Genomic DNA, 27,620 nt, shown 5'->3' on the forward strand with positions numbered 1-27,620 from the left:
GAGGACTATCGGATGGCTTCAAACTGATTCTGGCAAACCGTCCAACGCCTCAGGAGGGGGAAGCAGTGCTTCACCAACACTGTTTACAGTGCGGGTGGAGAGCTGCTGACCTCGACTGGGGATGTTGTCGGGAGGTGGAAGGAATACTTTGAGGATCTCCTCAATCCCACTGTCATGTCTTCCAAGGACGAACCAGAGACTGGGGACCCAGAGGCGGACTCGTCCATCACCCTGGCTGAAGTCATCGGGGTGGTTGGTAAGCTCCTCGGTGGCAAGGCTCCAGGGGTGGATGAGATCCGTCCTGAGTATCTTAAATCTCTGGATGTTGTGGGTCTTGGCTAACACGCCTTTGCAACATCGTGTGGCAGTTGGGGACAGTACCTGTGGAATGGCAGACTGGGGTGGTGGTCCCTCTGTATAAGAAGGGGGACCGGAGGGTGTGTTCCAATTACAGGGGAATCACACTCCTCAGCCTCCCTGGTAAGGTCTATTCCAGGGACTGGAGAGGAGAATCCGATCAATGGTCGAATCTCAGATTCAAGAGGATCAGTGTAGTTTATGCCCCAGTCGTGGAACACTGGACCAGCTCTATACTCTCCATCGGGTCCTTGAAGGTTTATCGGAGTATGGGGTCCCGGTCCCTGTATGACCAGAGCAGGTGCTGTGTTCTCTGCAGTGAGTCAGGCCTGTTCGGACTCCGCCAGGGCTGCCCATTGTCACCGGTTCTGTTCATTATATTTATGGACAGAATTTCTAGGCACAGCCAGGGGCTGGAGGGGACCTGGTTCAGGGGCCGGAGGGGGTCTGGTTTGGGAAACACAGGATTTCATCTCTGCTGTTTGCAGATGATGTTGTCCTGATGCTTCTTTGAGCCAGGACCTGCAGCACTGGGGCGGTTTGAGCCGAGTGTGAAGTGTCTGGGATGAGAATCAGCTCCTCCAAATCCAAGGCCATGGCGCCCTCTCCGGGTGGGTGGTGAGTCACTGCCTCAAATGGAGGAGTTCAAGTATCTCGGGGTCTTGTTCACGAGTGAGGGAAGGATGGAGCGGGAGATTGACAGGCAGATCGGTGCAGTGTCTGCAGTGATGCGGTCGCTGTATCGGTCCGTTGTGGTAAAGAAGGAGCTGAGCCGGAAGGCGAAGCTCTCGATTTACCGGTCAATCTACGTTCCTACCCTCACCTATGGTCATGAGCTTTGGGTAATGACCGAAAGGACAAGATCGCGGATACAAGCGGCTGAAATGGGTTTCCTCCGCAGAGTGGCCGGGCGCACCCTTAGGGATAGGGTGAGGAGCTCGGTCACACGGGAGGAGCTCGGAGTAGAGCCGCTGCTCCTACACGTTGAGAGGAGCAGCTGAGGCTCGGGCATCTGCTCAGGATGCCTCCTGGACGCCTCCCTAGGGAGGTGTTCTGGGCATGTCCCACCGGGAGGAGGCCCCGGGGAAGACCCAGGACACGCTGGAGGGACTATGTCTCTCGGCTGGCCTGGGAACACCTTGGGGTCCCACCGGAGGAGCTGGAGGACGTGTCCGGGGTGAGGGAAGTCTGGGAGTCCCTGCTTAGACTGATGCCCCCGCGACCCGGCCCCGGATAAGAGGAAGAAAATGGATGGATGGCCAAAGATCTGTATGGATTGGATAGTGCATTTCTAAAAAGTCATCAAAAAAGCCTGAGCCAGCCCAAACAAAAAGAATAAATCAGTCAATAAATGATAATAAGACAAACCAGAAATCAGTATGTAACGTCCCATAACCTCCGTCTCTGCAGCTCTAAAGTCTGTGAAAAGGACGCAGCAGCACAGTCAATACAACATCTTAAAAACAAAGATTTTTTAAACTCTTTTCCATTTGGTTTCAGGAAAAAATACTCAGACGCTTAGTCCTACGTCTTTGAAGAAATGAATCAAACATAGACCAAGGAGGGGCAGTAGAGCGGGTCTGATAGGTTCACAACCTATATTAGAGTTCAAAAGAGAAGAGAAGACAAGAGAGATTATTTTGTCTCAATATTGAGGAGAAAGAGCGGAGAGGCAAAAAACCCCAGTTACAAACCACCACCCTGTCTGGGGCCCAGACCGTCTTTCACCTCTTTTATTAAAGTTAGGAAACCCTAGTTACATACACATCTGAAGGGGGGGGGGGGGGGGGGGGGGGGTGTAAAAACATATGACGAAATTCACAGAGAAATATATTCTGTTTTTGCATTTCCAGAAGGTCACAAAACATCCTCCCATGATGTTTCTGTTTCAGTTTCACAGTGACCTTCTTCCCGTGGGATCCTGCACTTTCAAAAGACATTTTCTGCAAGACTCAAGAACAAACATTAGTGCAGATTACATAGTTTACATAGTTGAATATAATGACTAAATAAAGAGTGAACATTACATTACAGTACCTTTAAAATGAACAGTGAGATAACATAATATACTTGAATATATATTTTGAATCCATCAGGGTCTTTCTCGACCTACGAAAGACCTTTGATTCTGTCTCTCACAGGATCCTTTTAAATAAACTATCACATTTTGGACTGACAAATCAAACAGTTCACTGGATTACATCACACCTGAGTAAAACACACACTGTCCCCATTAAACACTGCACCATGGGGTTCCACAGGGCTTTATATTAGGACCTCTGCTGTTCAGTTTGTACATGAACGATTTCCCCTCAGTGTGCAGTATAAATGTGCTCATGTATGTGGACGATACCCGTTCACTCGAGGGAAAAACGCTGCAGAAGTGACCACGAGATCAACAGAGGAAAAGACTTATCTGGCTGCAGAATTGTGTGTCACATTAAATCTAGAAAAGGCAGTTTACATGTATTTAACAAACAGGTATAATGTCATAACGGCTTGTGCGGGTGCGGACCAAGGAGTGCAGACTCAGGGCAAGTTGACAGTGTTTATTTACAGAATAGTGAATATTAGTCTTTATCAGTTCATTCAAACACACACGAGGAACCAGGGAGTGGGAGGCAGGAGCGAGACGACACCGGGACAGGCGGGGCCGGCGTAGTCCAGAGAGCGGGACCCAGAGCCGGAAGCAGGCGGCAAGCCAGAGACCAAGACAGGACAGGTGGAAAGACGGAGGGACGACTGTACCGGAGCTGGAGCGCAGAGGCAGGAGCAGGAACGAGCGAGGACAGGGATCTGGAAGGAGCTGAAAAAATCCAATAAGAGCAGACGGGAAACAAAGATGCAAAACTGAGCTGGAGCATTCACGTTTACACACGGACGGTCTGGCTCCGAGTGTAGTCTCCCGAGCCCTCATATACTCGGCAGCAGGTGGAGGTAATTGCGCTGATGCGCTCCAGGTGCGTGCGGGAGGAGTCAGGAACTCCGCCGAGCTCCGGGTAGACAGGTAGGGGAGGGGGAGAGAGCACAGGAGGACAGGGACAAACGGGCATCATGACACATAAATACTCAAACTACATAGATATCTCTATTTATGACAAAAAAATTCAAATGTAAACCATTTTATTTACTTAGGTCTTACTCTTGACTCAGACTTGACCTTTAAGAATCATGTAAAAAAAAGTGTAACTCCCAAAAATTTAATCTGTCAAATTGTTTGTACATTTGAGGGTCACTGAGGCGTCGCACGTGTGTTTAAATTATATGATTTTATCAGGTTTTCTGTACAGCATAACAAGCTAAAGCCTCTTGAGTCAATGTGTAAATGTGATAAAGATTCATGACACAGAATCACCAGTGTCAGATCCTCAGAATATGGTTTTATAAACTTCAATAATCTGATATATGTGAACATTTGTCTATTTAAAATGATTCATGGTGCTGCTCGTCCTCCACTAAGAAGGTTTGTCTCACTGAGCTCAGAAAAACTACTGGAGTCACTAGAGCGCCCTCTAGAGGACAGTGCAGAGTTACAATACAAAGGACTTTCTCTTTCTCTAAATCTTCTGTCTCTGTTGTTGCTGTGAGTCAGTGGAAAAGTTAAAGTCAAATGAGATTAAAACACACACAAGTTTAATAAAGTGACAAAGAAATGACAAATATAAAGCAAATTTGCACCATCAGTGGGTGTGTGTGTGTGTGGGTGTGTGAAAGTGTGGGGGTGCGCAGGGGTGTATGTGTGTGTATATATATGTGTGTGATTTTATTACAGATTCACACATTTTATTATTTTAATCAATTTTATTAAATCCCAGTGTAAATATTAAACCTCATTTTTATTTAAATCTGATTAAACAAAGCACAAAAATAAGAGCGATGACATCACAGCAGCTGTCCAATCAGCAGCACTGTCTCCCTTTGACCAGGAAGAAGGTCCCGACGGCCACGCCCACCAGCCCCAGAGTCAGTCCCACAGCACAGAAGACAGAGGGCGCTAGAGAGGGCTTCTGGAACTCCACCGCTGCAACGACAGGAGAAAAGTAAGTACAGGTGAAGACAGGTGAATACACTTTAAATATGTGTAAAAACAGGACCATACAGGTAAAAACAGGTCAAATCAGGTAAATACAGACAAAAAAAACAACTAAATGCAGGTAAATACACTTTAAATACATGTATATACAGGTAAATACACTTCACATATGTTCATAACACACAAACACACAGATATAAAGAGCACACACATAAGGACATAAACATGAGGACAGGAGCTCAGGAGGTGTGACAGGAGCTTCAGTCTCTCCCTCAGTCTCAGAGAGACTGAGGGAGAGACTGAAAGAGAGACTGAGAGAGAGACTGAGGAAGAGACTGAGAGAGAGACTGAGGGAGAGACTGAAAGAGAGACTGAGGGAGACTGAGAGAGAGACTGAGGGAGAGACTGAGGGAGAGACTGAAAGAGAGACTGAGGGAGACTGAGAGAGAGACTGAGGGAGAGACTGAGGGAGAGACTGAGGGAGAGACTGAGGGAGAGACTGAGAGAGAGACTGAGAGAGAGACTGAGAGAAAGACTGAGAAAGAGACTGAGGAAGAGACTGAGAGAAAGACTGAGAAAGAGACTGAGGAAGAGACTGAGAGAGAGACTGAGGGAGAGACTGAAAGAGAGACTGAGAGAGAGACTGAGGGAGACTGAGAGAGAGACTGAGGGAGAGACTGAGGGAGAGACTGAGAGAGAGACTGAGGGAGACTGAGAGAGAGACTGAGGGAGAGACTGAGGGAGAGACTGAGAGAGAGACTGAGAGAGAGACTGAGAGAAAGACTGAGAAAGAGACTGAGGAAGAGAATGAGAGAGAGACTGAGGGAGAGACTGAAAGGGAGACTGAGAGAGAGACTGAGGGAGACTGAGAGAGAGACTGAGGGAGAGACTGAGGGAGAGACTGAGAGAGAGACTGAGGGAGACTGAGAGAGAGACTGAGAGAGAGACTGAGAGAGAGACTGAGGGAGAGACTGAAAGAGAGACTGAGAGAGAGACTGAAAGAGAGACTGAGGGAGACTGAGAGAGAGACTGAGGGAGAGACTGAGGGAGAGACTGAGAGAGAGACTGAGAGAGAGACTGAGAGAAAGACTGAGAAAGAGACTGAGGAAGAGACTGAGAGAGAGACTGAGGGAGAGACTGAAAGAGAGACTGAGAGAGAGACTGAGGGAGACTGAGAGAGAGACTGAGGGAGAGACTGAGGGAGAGACTGAGAGAGAGACTGAGGGAGACTGAGAGAGAGACTGAGGGAGAGACTGAGGGAGAGACTGAGAGAGAGACTGAGAGAGAGACTGAGAGAAAGACTGAGAAAGAGACTGAGGAAGAGAATGAGAGAGAGACTGAGGGAGAGACTGAAAGAGAGACTGAGAGAGAGACTGAGGGAGACTGAGAGAGAGACTGAGGGAGAGACTGAGGGAGAGACTGAGAGAGAGACTGAGGGAGACTGAGAGAGAGACTGAGAGAGAGACTGAGAGAGAGACTGAGAGAGAGACTGAGGGAGAGACTGAAAGAGAGACTGAAAGAGAGACTGAGAGAGAGACTGAGGGAGAGACTGAAAGAGAGACTGAGAGAGAGACTGAGGGAGACTGAGAGAGAGACTGAGGGAGAGACTGAGGGAGAGACTGAGAGAGAGACTGAGGGAGACTGAGAGAGAGACTGAGGGAGAGACTGAGGGAGAGACTGAGAGAGAGACTGAGAGAGAGACTGAGAGAAAGACTGAGAAAGAGACTGAGGAAGAGACTGAGAGAGAGACTGAGGGAGAGACTGAAAGAGAGACTGAGAGAGAGACTGAGGAAGAGACTGAGAGAGAGACTGAGGGAGAGACTGAAAGAGAGACTGAGAGAGAGACTGAGGGAGACTGAGGGAGAGACTGAGGGAGAGACTGAGGGAGAGACTGAGAGAGAGACAGAGAGAGAGACAGAGAGAGACTGAGAGAGAGACTGAGGAAGAGACTGAGAGAGAGACTGAGAGAGAGACTGAGGGAGAGACTGAAAGAGAGACTGAGAGAGAGACTGAGGGAGACTGAGAGAGAGACTGAGGGAGAGACTGAGGGAGAGACTGAGAGAGAGACTGAGAGAGAGACTGAGAGAGAGACTGAGAGAGAGACTGAGGGAGAGACTGAGGGAGAGACTGAGAGAGAGACTGAGGGAGAGAGAGAGAGACTGAGGGAGAGACTGAGAGAGAGACTGAGGGAGAGACTGAGGGAGAGAGAGAGACTGAGGGAGAGACTGAGGGAGAGACCGAGAGAGAGACTGAGGGAGAGACTGAGGGAGAGAGAGAGAGACTGAGAGAGACTGAGAGAGAGACTGAGAGAGAGACTGAGAGAGAGACTGAGGGAGAGACAGAGGGAGAGACTGAGGGAGAGACTGAGGGAGAGACTGAGAGAGAGACTGAGGGAGAGACTGAGAGAGACTGAGAGAGAGACGGAGGGAGAGACTGAGGGAGACTGAGAGAGAAACTGAGAGAGAGACTGAGAGAGAGAGACTGAGGGAGAGACTGAGGGAGAGACTGAGAGAGAGACTGAGAGAAAGACTGAGAAAGAGACTGAGGAAGAGACGGAGAGAGAGACTGAGGGAGAGACTGAAAGAGAGACTGAGAGAGAGACTGAGGAAGAGACTGAGAGAGAGACTGAGGGAGAGACTGAAAGAGAGACTGAGAGAGAGACTGAGGGAGACTGAGAGAGAGACTGAGGGAGAGACTGAGGGAGAGACTGAGAGAGAGACTGAGAGAGAGACTGAGAGAGAGACTGAGAGAGAGACTGAGAGAGAGACTGAGAGAGAGACTGAGAGAGAGACTGAGGGAGAGACTGAGAGAGAGACTGAGGGAGAGACTGAGGGAGAGAGAGAGAGACTGAGAGAGACTGAGAGAGAGACTGAGAGAGAGACTGAGGGAGAGACAGAGGGAGAGACTGAAGGAGAGACTGAGAGAGAGACTGAGGGAGAGACTGAGGGAGAGACTGAGAGAGAGACGGAGGGAGAGACTGAGGGAGAGACCGAGAGAGACTGAGGGAGAGACTGAGAGAGAGAATGAGGGAGAGACTGAGAGAGAGACTGAAGGAGAGACTGAGGGAGAGACTGAGGGAGAGACTGAGAGAGAGACTGAGAGAGAGACTGAGGGAGAGACTGAGGGAGAGACTGAGAGAGAGACTGAGAGAGAGACTGAGGGAGAGACAGAGAGAGAGACAGAGAGAGAGACTGAGGGAGAGACTGAGGGAGAGACAGAGAGAGAGACTGAGAGAGAGACTGAGAGAGAGAGTGAGAGAGAGACTGAGAGAGAGACTGAGAGAGAGACTGAGGGAGAGACTGAAAGAGAGACTGAGGGAGACTGAGAGAGAGACTGAGGGAGAGACTGAGGGAGAGACTGAGGGAGAGACTGAGGGAGAGACTGAGAGAGAGACTGAGAGAGAGACTGAGAGAAAGACTGAGAAAGAGACTGAGGAAGAGACTGAGAGAAAGACTGAGAAAGAGACTGAGGAAGAGACTGAGAGAGAGACTGAGGGAGAGACTGAAAGAGAGACTGAGAGAGAGACTGAGGGAGACTGAGAGAGAGACTGAGGGAGAGACTGAGGGAGAGACTGAGAGAGAGACTGAGGGAGACTGAGAGAGAGACTGAGGGAGAGACTGAGGGAGAGACTGAGAGAGAGACTGAGAGAGAGACTGAGAGAAAGACTGAGAAAGAGACTGAGGAAGAGAATGAGAGAGAGACTGAGGGAGAGACTGAAAGGGAGACTGAGAGAGAGACTGAGGGAGACTGAGAGAGAGACTGAGGGAGAGACTGAGGGAGAGACTGAGAGAGAGACTGAGGGAGACTGAGAGAGAGACTGAGAGAGAGACTGAGAGAGAGACTGAGGGAGAGACTGAAAGAGAGACTGAAAGAGAGACTGAAAGAGAGACTGAGGGAGACTGAGAGAGAGACTGAGGGAGAGACTGAGGGAGAGACTGAGAGAGAGACTGAGAGAGAGACTGAGAGAAAGACTGAGAAAGAGACTGAGGAAGAGACTGAGAGAGAGACTGAGGGAGAGACTGAAAGAGAGACTGAGAGAGAGACTGAGAGAGACTGAGAGAGAGACTGAGGGAGAGACTGAGGGAGAGACTGAGAGAGAGACTGAGGGAGACTGAGAGAGAGACTGAGGGAGAGACTGAGGGAGAGACTGAGAGAGAGACTGAGAGAGAGACTGAGAGAAAGACTGAGAAAGAGACTGAGGAAGAGAATGAGAGAGAGACTGAGGGAGAGACTGAAAGAGAGACTGAGAGAGAGACTGAGGGAGACTGAGAGAGAGACTGAGGGAGAGACTGAGGGAGAGACTGAGAGAGAGACTGAGGGAGACTGAGAGAGAGACTGAGAGAGAGACTGAGAGAGAGACTGAGAGAGAGACTGAGGGAGAGACTGAAAGAGAGACTGAAAGAGAGACTGAGAGAGAGACTGAGGGAGAGACTGAAAGAGAGACTGAGAGAGAGACTGAGGGAGACTGAGAGAGAGACTGAGGGAGAGACTGAGGGAGAGACTGAGAGAGAGACTGAGGGAGACTGAGAGAGAGACTGAGGGAGAGACTGAGGGAGAGACTGAGAGAGAGACTGAGAGAGAGACTGAGAGAAAGACTGAGAAAGAGACTGAGGAAGAGACTGAGAGAGAGACTGAGGGAGAGACTGAAAGAGAGACTGAGAGAGAGACTGAGGAAGAGACTGAGAGAGAGACTGAGGGAGAGACTGAAAGAGAGACTGAGAGAGAGACTGAGGGAGACTGAGGGAGAGACTGAGGGAGAGACTGAGGGAGAGACTGAGAGAGAGACAGAGAGAGAGACAGAGAGAGACTGAGAGAGAGACTGAGGAAGAGACTGAGAGAGAGACTGAGAGAGAGACTGAGGGAGAGACTGAAAGAGAGACTGAGAGAGAGACTGAGGGAGACTGAGAGAGAGACTGAGGGAGAGACTGAGGGAGAGACTGAGAGAGAGACTGAGAGAGAGACTGAGAGAGAGACTGAGAGAGAGACTGAGGGAGAGACTGAGGGAGAGACTGAGAGAGAGACTGAGGGAGAGAGAGAGAGACTGAGGGAGAGACTGAGAGAGAGACTGAGGGAGAGACTGAGGGAGAGAGAGAGACTGAGGGAGAGACTGAGGGAGAGACCGAGAGAGAGACTGAGGGAGAGACTGAGGGAGAGAGAGAGAGACTGAGAGAGACTGAGAGAGAGACTGAGAGAGAGACTGAGAGAGAGACTGAGGGAGAGACAGAGGGAGAGACTGAGGGAGAGACTGAGGGAGAGACTGAGAGAGAGACTGAGGGAGAGACTGAGAGAGACTGAGAGAGAGACGGAGGGAGAGACTGAGGGAGACTGAGAGAGAAACTGAGAGAGAGACTGAGAGAGAGAGACTGAGGGAGAGACTGAGGGAGAGACTGAGAGAGAGACTGAGAGAAAGACTGAGAAAGAGACTGAGGAAGAGACGGAGAGAGAGACTGAGGGAGAGACTGAAAGAGAGACTGAGAGAGAGACTGAGGAAGAGACTGAGAGAGAGACTGAGGGAGAGACTGAAAGAGAGACTGAGAGAGAGACTGAGGGAGACTGAGAGAGAGACTGAGGGAGAGACTGAGGGAGAGACTGAGAGAGAGACTGAGAGAGAGACTGAGAGAGAGACTGAGAGAGAGACTGAGAGAGAGACTGAGGAAGAGACTGAGAGAGAGACTGAGAGAGAGACTGAGGGAGAGACTGAGGGAGAGACTGAGAGAGAGACTGAGGGAGAGACTGAGGGAGAGAGAGAGAGACTGAGAGAGACTGAGAGAGAGACTGAGAGAGAGACTGAGGGAGAGACAGAGGGAGAGACTGAAGGAGAGACTGAGAGAGAGACTGAGGGAGAGACTGAGGGAGAGACTGAGAGAGAGACGGAGGGAGAGACTGAGGGAGAGACCGAGAGAGACTGAGGGAGAGACTGAGAGAGAGAATGAGGGAGAGACTGAGAGAGAGACTGAAGGAGAGACTGAGGGAGAGACTGAGGGAGAGACTGAGAGAGAGACTGAGAGAGAGACTGAGGGAGAGACTGAGGGAGAGACTGAGAGAGAGACTGAGAGAGAGACTGAGGGAGAGACAGAGAGAGAGACAGAGAGAGAGACTGAGGGAGAGACTGAGGGAGAGACAGAGAGAGAGACTGAGAGAGAGACTGAGAGAGAGAGTGAGAGAGAGACTGAGAGAGAGACTGAGAGAGAGACTGAGGGAGAGACTGAGGGAGAGACTGAGAGACTGAGGGAGAGAGAGAGAGACTGAGGGAGAGACTGAGAGAGAGACTGAGAGAGAGACTGAGGGAGAGACTGAAAGAGAGACTGAGAGAGAGACTGAGGGAGACTGAGAGAGAGACTGAGGGGGAGACTGAGGGAGAGACTGAGAGAGAGACTGAGAGAGAGACTGAGAGAGAGACTGAGAGAGAGACTGAGGGAGAGACTGAGGGAGAGACTGAGAGAGAGACTGAGAGAGAGACTGAGAGAGAGACTGAGGGAGAGACTGAGGGAGAGACTGAGAGAGAGACAGAGAGAGAGACAGAGAGAGACTGAGAGAGAGACAGAGAGAGAGACTGAGAGAGAGACTGAGAGAGAGAGACTGAGAGAGAGACTGAGGGAGAGACAGAGAGAGACTGAAAGAGAGACTGAGAGAGAGACTGAGAGAGAGACTGAGGGAGAGACTGAGAGAGAGACTGAGAGAGACTGAGGGAGAGACAGAGAGAGAGACTGAGAGAGAGAGACTGAGGGAGAGACTGAGGGAGAGACTGAGAGAGAGACAGAGAGAGAGACTGAGGGAGAGACTGAGAGAGAGACTGAGAGAGAGACTGAGAGAGAGACTGAGAGAGACTGAGAGAGAGACTGAGGGAGAGACTGAGAGAGACTGAGGGAGAGAATGAGGGAGAGACCGAGAGAGACTGAGGGAGAGAATGAGGGAGAGACTGAGAGAGAGAATGAGGGAGAGACTAAGGGAGAGACTAAGGGAGAGACTGAGAGAGAGAATGAGGGAGAGACTGAGAGAGACTGAGAGAGAAACTGAGGGAGAGACTGAGGGAGAGACTGAGGGAGACTGAGAGAGAAACTGAGAGAGAGACTGAGAGAGAGACTGAGGGAGAGACTGAGGGAGAGACTGAGAGAGAGAATGAGGGAGAGACTGAGAGAGAGACTGAGGGAGAGACTGAGAGAGAGACTGAGAGAGAGACTGAGGGAGAGACTGAGGAAGAGACTGAGAGAGAGACTGAGAGAGAGACTGAGGAAGAGACTGAGAGAGAGACTGAGGGAGAGACTGAGGAAGAGACTGAGAGAGAGACTGAGAGAGAGACTGAGGAAGAGACAGAGAGAGAGACTGAGAGAGAGACTGAGAGAGAGACTGAGAGAGACTGAGAGAGAGACTGAGGGAGAGACTGAGAGAGACTGAGGGAGAGACTGAGAGAGACTGAGGGAGAGACAGAGAGAGAGACTGAGAGAGAGACTGAGAGAGAGAGACTGAGAGAGAGACTGAGGGAGAGACAGAGAGAGACTGAAAGAGAGACTGAGAGAGAGACTGAGAGAGAGACTGAGGGAGAGACTGAGAGAGAGACTGAGAGAGACTGAGGGAGAGACAGAGAGAGAGACTGAGAGAGACTGAGAGAGAGAGACTGAGGGAGAGACTGAGAGAGAGACAGAGAGAGAGACTGAGGGAGAGACTGAGAGAGAGACTGAGAGAGAGACTGAGAGAGAGACTGAGAGAGACTGAGGGAGAGACTGAGAGAGAGACTGAGGGAGAGACCGAGAGAGACTGAGGGAGAGAATGAGGGAGAGACTGAGAGAGAGAATGAGGGAGAGACTAAGGGAGAGACTGAGAGAGAGAATGAGGGAGAGACTGAGGGAGACTGAGAGAGAAACTGAGGGAGAAACTGAGGGAGAGACTGAGGGAGAGACTGAGGGAGACTGAGAGAGAAACTGAGAGAGAGAATGAGGGAGAGACTAAGGGAGAGACTGAGAGAGAGACTGAGGGAGAGACTGAGGGAGAGACTGAGAGAGAGAATGAGGGAGAGACTGAGAGAGAGACTGAGGGAGAGACTGAGAGAGAGACTGAGAGAGAGACTGAGGGAGAGACTGAGAGAGAGACTGAGAGAGAGACTGAGGAAGAGACTGAGGGAGAGACTGAGAGAGAGACTGAGGGAGAGACTGAGGAAGAGACTGAGAGAGAGACTGAGAGAGAGACTGAGGAAGAGACAGAGAGAGAGACTGAGAGAGAGACTGAGAGAGAGACTGAGAGAGACTGAGAGAGAGACTGAGGGAGAGACTGAGAGAGACTGAGGAAGAGACTGAGAGAGAGACTGAGGGAGAGAATGAGGGAGAGACTGAGGGAGAGAATGAGGGAGAGACTGAGAGAGAGAATGAGGGAGAGACTGAGAGAGAGACTGAGAGAGAGAATGAGGGAGAGACTGAGAGAGAGACCGGGAGGGTATGAGTCTGTGTCCAGGGCCCCGTCCTGTCCTGTCTGTGTCCAGGGCCCCGTCCTGTCCTGTCTGTGTCCAGGGCCCCGTCCTGTCCTGTCTGTGTCCAGGGCCCCGTCCTGTCCTGTCTGTGTCCAGGGCCCCGTCCTGTCCTGTCTGTGTCCAGGGCCCCGTCCTGTCTGTGTCCAGGGCCCTGTCCTGTCCTGTCTGTGTCCAGGGCCCCGTCCTGTCCTGTCTGTGTCCAGGGCCCCGTCCTGTCTGTGTCCAGGGCCCTGTCCTGTCCTTTCTGTAGCTGCTGTAACAAACAATAAACCTTTTTTTCTGTATTTCAAAAGTCCCTGAGCTTCATAAATGAATTACTTTTCATCTACAACTGTAATTTTTCCACAGCAGAGGGACAGTGTTTGTCCACTGAGCCACAGGTTAGAGGTTCAATTCCAGCTCCCACAGGTGATGCTGCTGTTGTGTCTCTGGGCAAGACACGTAACCACTAGTGTCTGTGTGTGTGTATGTGTGTGTAGGGGCGGGGGGGTGTTTGGGTGTGTGTATGTGTAGGTTGGGGTGTGTATGTATGTGTGTAGGGGTGTGTGTGTGTATGTGGGGGTGTGTGTGGGGGTGTGTGTGTGTGTAGGTGTGTGTGTGTGTATGTGGGGGTGTGTGTGGGGGTGTGTGTGTGTGTAGGTGTGTGTGTGTGTATGTGGGGGTGTGTGTGGGGGTGTGCGTGTACGTGTGGGTGTGTGTGTGTGGTTCCTGGTGTAAAGCTTTGAGCCTTGAAGGTTTTATTTTTTTTAATTTAACCTTTATTTTACCAGGTGGTCGGTTGAGAACCAATTCTCATTTTCAACGACGACCTGGACAAGAGGCAGAAATGTCAACATACGACAGAATAACACACACACAGGCAAAGACAAGACACAACAACAAAACAACAACAACAACACAACAACAACACTAAGACAGTTACTATTTTCCACTATTTACACACACACACACACGGGTGAGCAGAGTTTAAAAACAGAGTTAAAAACAAGTACATTGGTCACGTACTATAGATTTTATTGAGTTGATGAATGAAGTTGTTGGTATCATAGTACTAAGTTTTAGAGTTTTTTGTAGATTGTTCCAGTCGTTGGTGCAGTGAACTAAAATGATGATCGACCAAAGGACGTACGGACTCGTGGGGTGATCATGGTGATAATGTGACTGGAACGTAGGTCATGTGTGTTATTAGAAATATTGATGAGTGAGTGAAGATAATGAGGGGTTTTACCAATTAATGTTTTATAGATGAATTTGTACCAATTTATTAATCTGCAGGAGTGAAGTGACGGCCAGTGAACCTGTGAGTACAGATGAGAGGGATGGGCAGTGAAAGGGGCAGCTGGGACAAAACGGACTGTGGTAAATGACATCAAGTTTATGGAGGAGAGTTTTTGATGCTGATCTGTAGATGATGTCACTGTAATCGAAGACAGGGAGGATTGACATTTTGTCAAGGGTGTGTTTTGCAGAATGGGTAAATGAGGATTTATTGTGATATAGAAAAAGTTGATTCTTGATTTGACTTTGGAAAGTAATGTGTTAATGTGAATGTCAAAAGAAAGTGTATTGTCCAGCCATACGCCTAAGTATTTGTAAGAATCTACTAGTTGTAGATGTGTGTGTCTAGGGATGAGATGTTGGCGTGGTAGGGAATCTGAGGTAAATTTCGGTTGAAAATCACATATTTTGTTTTGGTTGTGTTTAAAACAAGACGAAGGTTGGAAAAGGCGCGTTGGAGACTGGTGAAACTGTTTTGTAAAGAGCGGAGGGCTGGATGTGTGCAGAATGGAGTCATCAGTGTATAAATGTATGTGGGAGGCGCCAGCAGCAGAAACTATGTTACTAATGTAGATTTTAAAAAGGGTTGGTCCTAGTATGGACCCTTGAGGAACCCCTGTGGTCAGGGTTAGGGGGTCAGATTGATGCCCCTCAGCTCGCACCAACTGAGTGCGTCCTGAGATGTAGCTCCTTAACCCTGCCAGGCCCTTCTCTGAGAGGCCTGTCTGCTGAGTGGGCTGTTGTGATCTACTGAGTCAAAGGCTTTAGCCAAGTCCACAAAGACAGACACACAATATACTTTTTTATCTATGGCACTTATGATGTCATTTAAAACCCTCAGTGTCGCAGAGATACACCCATGGCCAGTTCTAAACCCACTGCACGTCTGTAAGGATGCTATGGGTTTTGAGATATTGTGTAAGCTGTTGATTGATTAGTTTTTCAATGACTTTGGAAAGGCAAGGCAGGATGGAGATAGGCCTGTAGCAGTTAAGGTCTAGACTATCACCCCCTTTGAAGAGTGGAGTGATTTCTGCTGACGTCCACTCCAGGGGTAGCTCACCGGATTGTAGTGAGAGATTAAACAGGTGAGTAATAGGTGCCACGATGATGGGCGCTGCTAACCGCAGAAAGATCTATGTAAAAATGTAAATGTTATTTTAAACAAAAAGTCTCACTCCAGAGCTCCTCTGTGCCCCCTGCAGGTCTGTGTGTGTATTACATATATATAAGGTAAAGTACTCACTCCAGAGCCTGCTCCTCTGCGCCCCCTTCAGGGCGGGGTGCTCCAGTGCACAGCTGTACACTTGTCCCTCCTCTGGGGACATGTCCAGTCTGGAGAACTGTGTGAATGTCCCATCGCTCTGAGGATAGGCCTGGGACACAGAGGCAGAGCGGGTCACGTTGTGTCCATCTTTGGTCCAGGAGAAGTGGACAGGAGCGGGGTAGAACCCCGAGGCCTGACACACCAGAGTGTTGGGGTGAGAGGGCCTCAGGTGGTCCCTGGGGTAGAGCAGGGGGGCCCCGGGGGGGTCTGGGGGACAGAGGGACAGAGGGACAGAGGGACACAGGTCAGACTGAGACAAAGAGACTGGAGTCTGTTATTACTGAAAAACACAAGTACAGTTTAGATCAATAAGAAACATGACACAACTGGAACAAGGGCAGTGTGTGTAAGGGTCTGTGTGTGTGAGGGTCTGTGTGTGTGAGGGTCTGTGTGTGTAAGGGTCTGTGTGTGTGAGGGTCTGTGTGTGTAAGGGTCTGTGTGTGTGTGTGAGGGTCAGTGTGTGTAAGGGTCTGTGTGTGTAAGGGTCTGTGTGTGAGGGTCTGTGTGTGTAAGGGTCTGTGTGTGTGAGGGTCAGTGTGTGTAAGAGTCAGTGTGTGTAAGGGTCTGTGTGTGTAAGGGTTAGTGTGTGTGAGGGCCAGTGTGTGTAAGGGTCAGTGTGTGTGAGGGTGTGTGTGTGTAAGGGTCAGTGTGTGTGAGGGTCAGTGTGTGTGAGGGTCTGTGTGTGTGAGGGTCTGTGTGTGTGAGGGTCTGTGTGTGTGTGAGGGTCAGTGTGTGTAAGGGTCTGTGTGTGTGAGGGTCTGTGTGTGTGAGGGTCAGTGTGTAAGGGTCTGTGTGTGTGTGAGGGTCTGTGTGTGTGAGGTTCTGTGTGTGTAAGGGTCAGTGTGTGTGAGGGTCAGTGTGTGTGAGGGTCTGTGTGTGTGAGGGTCTGTGTGTGTGAGGGTCTGTGTGTGTGTGAGGGTCAGTGTGTGTAAGGGTCTGTGTGTGTGAGGGTCTGTGTGTGTGAGGGTCAGTGTGTAAGGGTCTGTGTGTGTGTGAGGGTCTGTGTGTGTGAGGGTCTGTGTGTGTGAGGGTCTGTGTGTGTGTGAGGGTCTGTGTGTGTAAGGGTCTGTGTGTGTGTGAGGGTCTGTGTGTGTGAGGGTCAGTGTGTGTGAGGGTCAGTGTGTAAGGGTCTGTGTGTGTGAGGGTCTGTGTGTGTGTGAGGGTCTGTGTGTGTAAGGGTCTGTGTGTGTGAGGGTCTGTGTGTGTAAGGGTCTGTGTGTGTGAGGGTCAGTGTGTGTGTGAGGGTCTGTGTGTGTAAGGGTCAGTGTGTGTGAGGGTCAGTGTGTGTGAGGGTCAGACATTTTAATTGTTGTTTCACTCACCGAGCTCCAGGGGGAACTGCTTCATGGCTTCATGGAGAACCTGCAGGTTACTCTGACAGATGCCCTGATTACCCACAGACTGTTCATAATAACCCGGGGATGTTATTGAATCTCCAAACTGTGGCAGAGTGTAAACCACCTCCTGTTTGTCAAAGTCTGAGTAGTACAGCACCTCTCCATCCAGACCTGTCATGTCCGCTTTGTCTGAGTCTGAACAGGCAGTGATTTGCACATCCTTATGAAAACCTACAACACACAAAGAAGAAGCAGAATTATTATTAATATATTATTTTATTATTTATGTGGAATAAGAACAAAGTAGTAGTATTTTTAAAAAGAGTAGTAGAGTAGTAGTAATAGTAGTAGCACTAGTAGTCGTAGTAGTAGAAGTAGTAGTATTATAAAATTAGTAGTAGTAGTATTAATAGTCCTGTTAGGAGTAGTAGTAATAGTAGTAATAGAAGTAGCAGTAGTAGTAGTAGTATTAGGAGTAGTAGTAGGAGGAGGAGTAGCAATAGAAGTAGAAGTAGTAGTAGCAGTTCTAGTAGAAGAAGTAGTAGTAGTAGGAGTAGTAGTACTATTTACATTACATACCCTGCACAGAGGTGTACTGCAGTAGCAGTAGTAGTAGTAGTAGTAGTAATAGTATATATATTACATACCCTGTGCAGAGGTGTACTGCAGTAGCAGTAGTACTTGTAGTACTTGTAGTACTTGTAGTTGTAGCAGGAGCTTCATGTTGAACTGAGTTACAGTGAGATCTGTGTGTTTCTCTATAAGTCAGAGCTCAGCCAATCAGAGCTCAGCCCTCAGAGCTCAGCCAATCAGAGCACGACACATCACCAGGCTCCAGGTAAAACTCTTTACAGACAACACACTTTTCTGTAACACAAAATAATGTTATTCTTTATTATCTGTTATAGAATTATTATTATTATTATTATTATTGTTATTGTTGTTGTTGTTGTTGTTGTTGTTGTTGTTGTTGTTGTTGTTGTTATTATTCAGTCTAAAATAGAGGAAACAGGATCCCAGATTCCTCAGATTAAAGATTTTTTTTTTTTACTGCATTTTTAAAATACAAACAGAAGTGAAATTTACAAACTGGAGCTGACGTCAGGATGTTTTAACAACAACAACAAAAACACCAACAACAACAACAAAAACAACAACAACAAAAACACCAACAACAACAACAACAAAAACAAACTGCCTCCAAAAGTCAAACTGTTTGAGTTTGAGCTGCATGAGATGAAACATGGTCCATATTACATTTTGTTTTAATGATTTTAATTTAATATTTTTAGGTACATTTTGGTCAAATAAGTTACAGTCAAATAATAATCAACTTTTTGTCCATTTGACTTCAGAATCACGTCTGTGGAGTGGAGAGCTTTGTGTTGTATATTTACAGTTAAAACCAGATGTTTACATACACTCTATAAAAGACAAATACTTTTTTTTTTTCTCACCGTGTGACATGAATCAGAATAAACGTTTTCTGTTTCAGCTCCATAAGGATTAACAAAATTATTTCTATTTACTAAATGTCAGAAATAATGAAAGATTTGTTTAGACAATTTTTCATGACTTTGTTCAGAGTCAGAAGTTCACACACATTTCATTCGTATTTGGTCCATTGTCTTTAAACTGTGTGACTTGGGTCAAATGTTTTGATTTCCCTCCACAAATTTCTCTGAAGTGTCAGGAGTTTTGTCCCAGTTCTGTCTGGTCTAACTGGGCTCAGTTACACCAGACAGAACTGGTGTATCTGAGCCCAGTTTGTGTCCGTCTCACTCGCACAGGCCTTTTCAGGTCTGTTCACATTTTCAATAGGACTGAGATCAGGACTTTGTGATGGACACTCCAAAACATCCACTTTGTTATCCTTAAGTCACTTTGTTATCCTTAAGCCTCTTTGTTATCCTTAAGCCTCTTTGTTATCCTTAAGCCTCTTTGTTATCCTTAAGTCACTTTATTTTCCTTAAGCCTCTTTGTTATCCTTAAGCCTCTTTGTTATTTCTTAAGCCTCTTTGTTATCCTTAAGCCTCTTTGTTATCCTTAAGCCTCTTTGTCACCAGTTTGTCCGTATGCTTTAGGTCGTTGTTAATTTGAAGACACATTTGTTGCTTTAACTTCCTGCTGATGTGTTGAGATGTTGCTTCAGTTTTTCCACATAATGTTCTTTCCTCCTGATGCATCTGTTTTGTGAAGTGCACCAGTCCCTCCTGCAGCAAAACATCCCCATGACACGATGCAGACTCCCCCGTGTTTCACAGGTGGGATGGTGTTTCTCAGGCCTTTTTCCTCCAAACATAACGAGGCTCATTCTGGTCAAACAGTTCAGTTTCACTTTGTTCAGACACAGGACATGTCTCCAAACATGAAGCTCTTTGTCTCTGTTACAAACTGTCCTCTGTGTTTTTTCTGTTTCTTTTGGAGTCATGTCTTCTTCCTGCAGAGTGTCCTTTTTTCTGTTTCTTTTGGAGTCATGTCTTCTTCCTGCAGAGTGTCCTTTCAGTCCATGTCCTCAGTCCTCGTTTCACTGTGGATAATGACACTCTCTTACAGCTTCAGCAGCTTCTTCTCCAGGTCAGAAGCCTCCACAGACGTGACATCATCATCTGGGTTTTCCCCAATTGTTTAAAGTCATAATAATCTCACTGTGTGTGAACTTCTGGTTTCAACTGTATTTTGTTGATTTCGATATTTTTGTTATGGTTTTGTTATATTTATTTTGTTGTGATATTGATATTTTTGTGATAGTTTTATATTTATTTTGTTGTGATATTTTGTGATAGTTTTATATTTATTTTGTTGTGATTTTCATATTTTTGTGATAGTTTTATATTTATTTTGTTGTGATTTTCATATTTTTGTGATAGTTTTATATTTATTTTGTTGTGATTTTCATATTTTTGTGATAGTTCTTTAATGCCACGGTGACTTCCTGATGGGTCGGTTTGTGTCACAGGAGTGAGGCCCTGGACCTCGGCCTCATGTTTGTCTGAGGTTCAGTTCTGGTTGGACCGGTCTGAGGAAAGTCCCTGAGAAACTGCTCTGAGCCAATCAGAAAAGAGAACAGGCCTGAGTCAGCTGTTACCGGGCAGAGAGCAAGAACAAACGACTCAAACACGAGCTGAGGAGCAGAATCAAGTTTCCTGAAGATTTTCTGAACCAGAGATTTCTGCAGTTTTGAGCCACGATCAGGACAGAAGGGATTTGAAACACACGTGTGTTTATCACAATAATAATAATAATAATAATAATAATATCATTATTATTATTATTATTATTCGCTTATGTTTCAGTCTTTGGGAGTACACAGTATTTTCAGTAGTAATAGTATTAGTTGAAGTAGAAGTAGTACACATTATTTTCAGTAGTAATAGTATTAGTTGAAGTAGCAGTAGTACACAGTATTTTCAGTAGTACACAGTATTTTCAGTAGTACACAGTATTTTCAGTAGTAATAGTATTAGTTGAGGTAGCAGTAGTACACAGTATTTTCAGTAGTAATAGTATTAGTTGAGGTAGCAGTAGTACACAGTAGTTACTTAAGGCCTGGACTGAGGCGCCCCCGATGGTCAGGGTAGGAAAGACAATAACTACACACACTTTTCTCCTTCAAACTCTCCTCTGCTCCGACAGCAGGAGGAGGAGGAGGAGGAGGAGGAGGAGAAAAGAGGAAATGAGAGAGTGAATGTTTGTGTGGTACATGTGACAAACAGACTCTGAGGGACTGTGAGCCAATCAGAGCGGCCGCTGCTGATGACTCATCTGTCGCTAAGGACAGACATTAAACTTGGATAAATGAACAAACATCTGGACTATTTTAATCTGGACTTTCATTATATCATAAAAACAGAACTGGTCAGATTGGACGAGTTTGTCTTTATTAGGAGTTTAATAATATATATATTAAACTCCTAATTCTCAGTAAAGAAACAAACGGATATTAAGTTAAACGACAATTATTCTGATTCATTTCAGGGTGAGTCTGGTGGGTGAGTCTGGAGGGTGAGTCTGGAGGGTGAGGGTGAGTCTGGTGGGTGAGTCTGGAGGGTGAGTCTGGAGGGTGAGGGTGAGTCTGGTGGGTGAGTCTGGAGGGTGAGTCTGGTGGGTGAGTCTGGAGGGTGAGGGTGAGTCTGGAGGGTGAGTCTGGAGGGTGAGTCTGAGTCTGGAGGGTGAGTCTGGAGGGTGAGTCTGGTGGGTGAGTCTGGAGGGTGAGTCTGGAGGGTGAGTCTGGTGGGTGAGTCTGGAGGGTGAGGGTGAGTCTGGTGGGTGAGTCTGGAGGGTGAGTCTGGTGGGTGAGTCTGGAGGGTGAGGGTGAGTCTGGTGGGTGAGGGTGAGTCTGGAGGGTGAGTCTGATGGGTGAGTTTGGAGGGTGAGTCTGGTGGGTGAGGGTGAGTCTGGTGGGTGAGTCTGGAGGGTGAGTCTGATGGGTGAGTTTGGAGGGTGAGTCTGGAGGGTGAGTCTGGTGGGTGAGTCTGATGGGTGAGTTTGGAGGGTGAGTCTGGAGGGTGAGGGTGAGTCTGGTGGGTGAGGGTGGGAGCCAGGGCTCCCGAGTCATGTCTTCTTCCTGCAGAGTGTCCTTTATTCTGTTTCTTTTGGAGTCATGTCTTCTTCCTGCAGTGTCCTTTTTTCTGTGTCTTTTGGAGTCATGTCTTCTTCCTGCAGAGTGTCCTTTTTCTGTTTCTTTTGGAGTCATGTCTTCTTCCTGCAGAGTGTCCTTTTTCTGTTTCTTTTGGAGTCATGTCTTCTTCCTGCAGAGTGTCCTTTTTTCAGTTTCTTTTGGAGTCATGTCTTCTTCCTGCAGAGTGTCCTTTTTTCCGTTTCTTTTGGAGTCATGTCTTCTTCCTGCAGTGTCCTTTTTTCTGTGTCTTTTGGAGTCATGTCTTCTTCCTGCAGTGTCCTTTTTTCTGTTTCTTTTGGAGTCATGTCTTCTTGCTGCAGAGTGTCCTTTTTCTGTTTCTTTTGGAGTCATGTCTTCTTCCTGCAGAGTGTCCTTTTTTCCGTTTCTTTTGGAGTCATGTCTTCTTCCTGCAGTGTCCTTTTTTCTGTTTCTTTTGGAGTCATGTCTTCTTCCTGCAGTGTCCTTTTTTCTGTTTCTTTTGGAGTCATGTCTTCTTGCTGCAGAGTGTCCTTTTTCTGTTTCTTTTGGAGTCATGTCTTCTTCCTGCAGTGTCCTTTTTTCTGTTTCTTTTGGAGTCATGTCTTCTTCCTGTAGAGTGTCCTTTTTTCTGTTTCTTTTGGAGTCATGTCTTCTTCCTGCAGAGTGTCCTTTATTCTGTTTCTTTTGGAGTCATGTCTTCTTCCTGCAGTGTCCTTTTTTCTGTTTCTTTTGGAGTCATGTCTTCTTCCTGCAGTGTCCTTTATTCTGTTTCTTTTGGAGTCATGTCTTCTTCCTGCAGTGTCCTTTTTTCTGTTTCTTTTGGAGTCATGTCTTCTTCCTGCAGTGTCCTTTTTTCTGTTTCTTTTGGAGTCATGTCTTCTTCCTGCAGTGTCCTTTTTTCTGTTTCTTTTGGAGTCATGTCTTCTTGCTGCAGAGTGTCCTTTTTCTGTTTCTTTTGGAGTCATGTGTTCTTCCTGCAGTGTCCTTTTTTCTGTTTCTTTTGGAGTCATGTCTTCTTGCTGCAGAGTGTCCTTTTTCTGTTTCTTTTGGAGTCATGTCTTCTTCCTGCAGTGTCCTTTTTTCCGTTTCTTTTGGAGTCATGTCTTCTTCCTGCAGTGTCCTTTTTTCTGTTTCTTTTGGAGTCATGTCTTCTTCCTGCAGTGTCCTTTTTTCTGTTTCTTTTGGAGTCATGTCTTCTTGCTGCAGAGTGTCCTTTTTTCTGTTTCTTTTGGAGTCATGTCTTCTTCCTGCAGTGTCCTTTTTTCTGTTTCTTTTGGAGTCATGTCTTCTTGCTGCAGAGTGTCCTTTTTCTGTTTCTTTTGGAGTCATGTCTTCTTCCTGCAGTGTCCTTTTTTCCGTTTCTTTTGGAGTCATGTCTTCTTCCTGCAGTGTCCTTTTTTCTGTTTCTTTTGGAGTCATGTCTTCTTCCTGCAGTGTCCTTTTTTCTGTTTCTTTTGGAGTCATGTCTTCTTGCTGCAGAGTGTCCTTTTTCTGTTTCTTTTGGAGTCACGTCTTCTTCCTGCAGTGTCCTTTTTTCAGTTTCTTTTGGAGTCATGTCTTCTTCCTGCAGAGTGTCTTTTTTTCTGTTTCTTTTGGAGTCATGTCTTCTTCCTGCAGAGTGTCTTTTTTTCTGTTTCTTTTGGAGTCATGTCTTCTTCCTGCAGAGTGTCTTTTTTCTGTTTCTTTTGGAGTCATGTCTTCCTGCAGTGTCCTTTTTTCAGTTTCTTTTGGAGTCATTTCTTCCTGCAGTGTCCTTTTTTCAGTTTCTTTTGGAGTCATGTCTTTTTCCTGCAGAGTGTCCTTTTTTCCGTTTCTTTTGGAGTCATGTCTTCTTCCTGCAGTGTCCTTTTTTCTGTTTCTTTTGGAGTCATGTCTTCTTCCTGCAGTGTCCTTTTTTCTGTTTCTTTTGGAGTCATGTCTTCTTCCTGCAGAGTGTCCTTTTTTCAGTTTCTTTTGGAGTCATGTCTTCTTCCTGCAGAGTGTCCTTTATTCTGTTTCTTTTGGAGTCATGTCTTCTTCCTGCAGTGTCCTTTTTTCTGTTTCTTTTGGAGTCATGTCTTCTTCCTGCAGTGTCCTTTTTTCTGTGTCTTTTGGAGTCATGTCTTCTTCCTGCAGTGTCCTTTTTTCTGTTTCTTTTGGAGTCATGTCTTCTTGCTGCAGAGTGTCCTTTTTCTGTTTCTTTTGGAGTCATGTCTTCTTCCTGCAGAGTGTCCTTTTTTCAGTTTCTTTTGGAGTCATGTCTTCTTCCTGCAGAGTGTCCTTTTTTCCGTTTCTTTTGGAGTCATGTCTTCTTCCTGCAGTGTCCTTTTTTCTGTTTCTTTTGGAGTCATGTCTTCTTCCTGCAGTGTCCTTTTTTCTGTTTCTTTTGGAGTCATGTCTTCTTCCTGCAGTGTCCTTTTTTCTGTTTCTTTTGGAGTCATGTCTTCTTGCTGCAGAGTGTCCTTTTTCTGTTTCTTTTGGAGTCATGTCTTCTTCCTGCAGTGTCCTTTTTTCTGTTTCTTTTGGAGTCATGTCTTCTTCCTGTAGAGTGTCCTTTTTTCTGTTTCTTTTGGAGTCATGTCTTCTTCCTGCAGAGTGTCCTTTATTCTGTTTCTTTTGGAGTCATGTCTTCTTCCTGCAGTGTCCTTTTTTCTGTTTCTTTTGGAGTCATGTCTTCTTGCTGCAGAGTGTCCTTTTTCTGTTTCTTTTGGAGTCATGTCTTCTTCCTGCAGTGTCCTTTTTTCTGTTTCTTTTGGAGTCATGTCTTCTTCCTGTAGAGTGTCCTTTTTTCTGTTTCTTTTGGAGTCATGTCTTCTTCCTGTAGAGTGTCCTTTTTTCTGTTTCTTTTGGAGTCATGTCTTCTTCCTGCAGAGTGTCCTTTATTCTGTTTCTTTTGGAGTCATGTCTTCTTCCTGCAGTGTCCTTTTTTCTGTTTCTTTTGGAGTCATGTCTTCTTGCTGCAGAGTGTCCTTTTTCTGTTTCTTTTGGAGTCATGTCTTCTTCCTGCAGTGTCCTTTTTTCTGTTTCTTTTGGAGTCATGTCTTCTTCCTGTAGAGTGTCCTTTTTTCTGTTTCTTTTGGAGTCATGTCTTCTTCCTGCAGTGTCCTTTATTCTGTTTCTTTTGGAGTCATGTCTTCTTCCTGCAGTGTCCTTTTTTCTGTTTCTTTTGGAGTCATGTCTTCTTGCTGCAGAGTGTCCTTTTTCTGTTTCTTTTGGAGTCATGTCTTCTTCCTGCAGTGTCCTTTTTTCTGTTTCTTTTGGAGTCATGTCTTCTTGCTGCAGAGTGTCCTTTTTCTGTTTCTTTTGGAGTCATGTCTTCTTCCTGCAGTGTCCTTTTTTCCGTTTCTTTTGGAGTCATGTCTTCTTCCTGCAGTGTCCTTTTTTCTGTTTCTTTTGGAGTCATGTCTTCTTCCTGCAGTGTCCTTTTTTCTGTTTCTTTTGGAGTCATGTCTTCTTGCTGCAGAGTGTCCTTTTTCTGTTTCTTTTGGAGTCATGTCTTCTTCCTGCAGTGTCCTTTTTTCAGTTTCTTTTGGAGTCATGTCTTCTTCCTGCAGAGTGTCTTTTTTTCTGTTTCTTTTGGAGTCATGTCTTCTTCCTGCAGAGTGTCTTTTTTTCTGTTTCTTTTGGAGTCATGTCTTCTTCCTGCAGAGTGTCTTTTTTCTGTTTCTTTTGGAGTCATGTCTTCCTGCAGTGTCCTTTTTTCAGTTTCTTTTGGAGTCATTTCTTCCTGCAGTGTCCTTTTTTCAGTTTCTTTTGGAGTCATGTCTTTTTCCTGCAGTGTCCTTTTTTCCGTTTCTTTTGGAGTCATGTCTTCTTCCTGCAGTGTCCTTTTTTCTGTTTCTTTTGGAGTCATGTCTTCTTCCTGCAGTGTCCTTTTTTCTGTTTCTTTTGGAGTCATGTCTTCTTCCTGCAGTGTCCTTTTTTCTGTTTCTTTTGGAGTCATGTCTTCTTGCTGCAGAGTGTCCTTTTTCTGTTTCTTTTGGAGTCATGTCTTCTTCCTGCAGTGTCCTTTTTTCAGTTTCTTTTGGAGTCATGTCTTCTTCCTGCAGAGTGTCTTTTTTTCTGTTTCTTTTGGAGTCATGTCTTCTTCCTGCAGAGTGTCCTTTCAGTCCATGTCCTCAGTCCTCGTTTCACTGTGGATAATGACACACTCTTACAGCTTCAGCAGCTTCTTCTCCAGGTCAGAAGCCTCCACAGACGTGACATCATCATCTGGGTTTACACCAATTGTTTAAAGTCATAATAATCTCACTGTGTGTGAACTTCTGGTTTCAACTGTATTTTGTTGATTTTGATATTTTTGTGATGGTTTTGTTATATTTATTTTGTTGTGATTGTGATATTTTTTTGATAGTTTTATATTTATTTTGTTGTGATAATTTGTGATAGTTTTATATTTATTTTGTTGTGATATTTTTGTGATAGTTTTATATTTATTTTGTTGTGATATTTTTGTGATAGTTTATATTTATTTTGTTGTGATTGTGATATTTTTGTGATAGTTTTATATTTATTTTTTGTGCTTGTGATAGTTTTATATTTATTTTTATTTTATTGTGATATTTTTGTGATAGTTTTATATTTAGTTGTGATATTTTTGTGATAGTTTTATATTTATTTTGTTGTGATGTTTTTGTGATAGTTTTATATTTATTTTGTTGTGATTGTGATGTTTTTGTGATAGTTTTATATTTATTTAGTTGTGATATTTTTGTGATAGTTTTATATTTATTTTTTTGTGGTTTTGATATTTTTGTGATAGTTTTATATTTATTTTATTTTGTTGTGATATTTTTGTGATAGTTTTATATTTATTTTATTTTGTTGTGATGTTTTTGTGATAGTTTTATATTTATTTTATTTTGTTGTGATGTTTTTGTGATAGTTTTATATTTATTTAGTTGTGATGTTTTGTGATAGTTTTATATTTATTTTGTTGTGATGTTTTTGTGATAGTTTTATATTTATTTTGTTGTGATATTTTGTGATAGTTTTATATTTATTTTGTTGTGATGTTTTTGTGATAGTTTTATATTTATTTTGTTGTGATGTTTTTGTGATAGTTTTATATTTATTTTGTTGTGATATTTTGTGATAGTTTTATATTTATTTTGTTGTGATATTTTGTGATAGTTTTATATTTATTTAGTTGTGATGTTTTGTGATAGTTTTATATTTATTTAGTTGTGATGTTTTGTGATAGTTTTATATTTATTTTGTTGTGATATTTTGTGATAGTTTTATATTTATTTTGTTGTGATGTTTTTGTGATAGTTTTATATTTATTTTGTTGTGATATTTTGTGATAGTTTTATATTTATTTAGTTGTGATGTTTTGTGATAGTTTTATATTTATTTAGTTGTGATGTTTTGTGATAGTTTTATATTTATTTTGTTGTGATGTTTTTGTGATAGTTTTATATTTATTTTGTTGTGATATTTTGTGATAGTTTTATATTTATTTAGTTGTGCTTGTGATGTTTTTGTGATAGTTTTATATTTATTTTATTGTGATATTTTTGTGATAGTTTTATATTTATTTTGTTGTGCTTGTGATGTTTTTGTGATAGTTTTATATTTATTTTATTGTCATATTTTTGTGATAGTTTTATATTTATTTTATTGTCATATTTTTGTGATAGTTTTATATTTATTTTGTTGTGATGTTTTTGTGATAGTTTTATATTTATTTTGTTGTGATATTTTGTGATAGTTTTATATTTATTTTGTTGTGCTTGTGATGTTTTTGTGATAGTTTTATATTTATTTTATTGTCATATTTTTGTGATAGTTTTATATTTATTTTGTTGTGCTTGTGATATTTTTGTGATAGTTTTATATTTATTTTATTTAGTTGTGATGTTTTTGTGATAGTTTTATATTTATTTAGTTGTGATTGTGATATTTTTGTGATAGTTTTATATTTATTTTGTTGTGATTGTGATATTTTTGTGATAGTTTTATATTTATTTAGTTGTGATATTTTTGTGATAGTTTTATATTTATTTAGTTGTGACTTGTGATATTTTTGTGATAGTTTTATATTTATTTTGTTGTGTTTGTGATATTTTGTGATAGTTTTTCTGTTTAAATGATCGTGCTGGTTCATCTCACACCAGGCCGTGTGCACTGGACTAAACTCATGTTCACAAACACAAACGTCTGCTTCTGTTTTATTGGCTCTAAATCTAAGTGTCCAGGTGAGGCCTTAGACTCAAACACCTGTGGACAGACGCTGTTCCACTTTC

At 44.8% G+C, this 27,620-nt stretch overlaps 1 protein-coding gene across 1 annotated transcript; it reads right to left on the minus strand.

Annotated features, from left to right (window-relative positions):
• Positions 1-4,176: 4,176 nt before the first annotated feature.
• LOC117386510 (H-2 class II histocompatibility antigen, A-U alpha chain-like) lies at positions 4,177-17,536 on the minus strand. The gene is made up of 4 exons (XM_033983885.2): positions 17,441-17,536; positions 16,779-17,024; positions 15,376-15,663; positions 4,177-4,378 (listed from the first exon to the last, which is right to left on the minus strand). The coding sequence occupies exons 1-4, from the start codon at positions 17,514-17,516 to the stop codon at positions 4,257-4,259; spliced, it is 732 nt and encodes a 243-aa protein (XP_033839776.1). The 5' UTR covers positions 17,517-17,536; the 3' UTR covers positions 4,177-4,256.
• Between the last annotated feature and the right edge of the window lie 10,084 nt (positions 17,537-27,620).

The sequence above is a fragment of the Periophthalmus magnuspinnatus genome, chromosome 18 (genome assembly GCF_009829125.3).
Source record: "Periophthalmus magnuspinnatus isolate fPerMag1 chromosome 18, fPerMag1.2.pri, whole genome shotgun sequence".
NCBI classification, from domain to species: Eukaryota; Metazoa; Chordata; class Actinopteri; order Gobiiformes; family Gobiidae; genus Periophthalmus; species Periophthalmus magnuspinnatus.

Bases quoted from the DNA above. Each gene is read 5' to 3' on its own strand.
- LOC117386510 (XM_033983885.2), bottom strand. From the start codon at position 17,516: ATGAAGCTCCTGCTACAACTACAAGTACTACAAGTACTACAAGTACTA. The intron at 15,664-16,778 runs GTGAGTGAAACA...TCTGTCCCCCAG, and splicing joins GCAGTTCCCCCTGGAGCTCG to ACCCCCCCGGGGCCCCCCTG. The intron at 4,379-15,375 runs GTGAGTACTTTA...CTGTCGTTGCAG, and splicing joins GCAGAGGAGCAGGCTCTGGA to CGGTGGAGTTCCAGAAGCCC.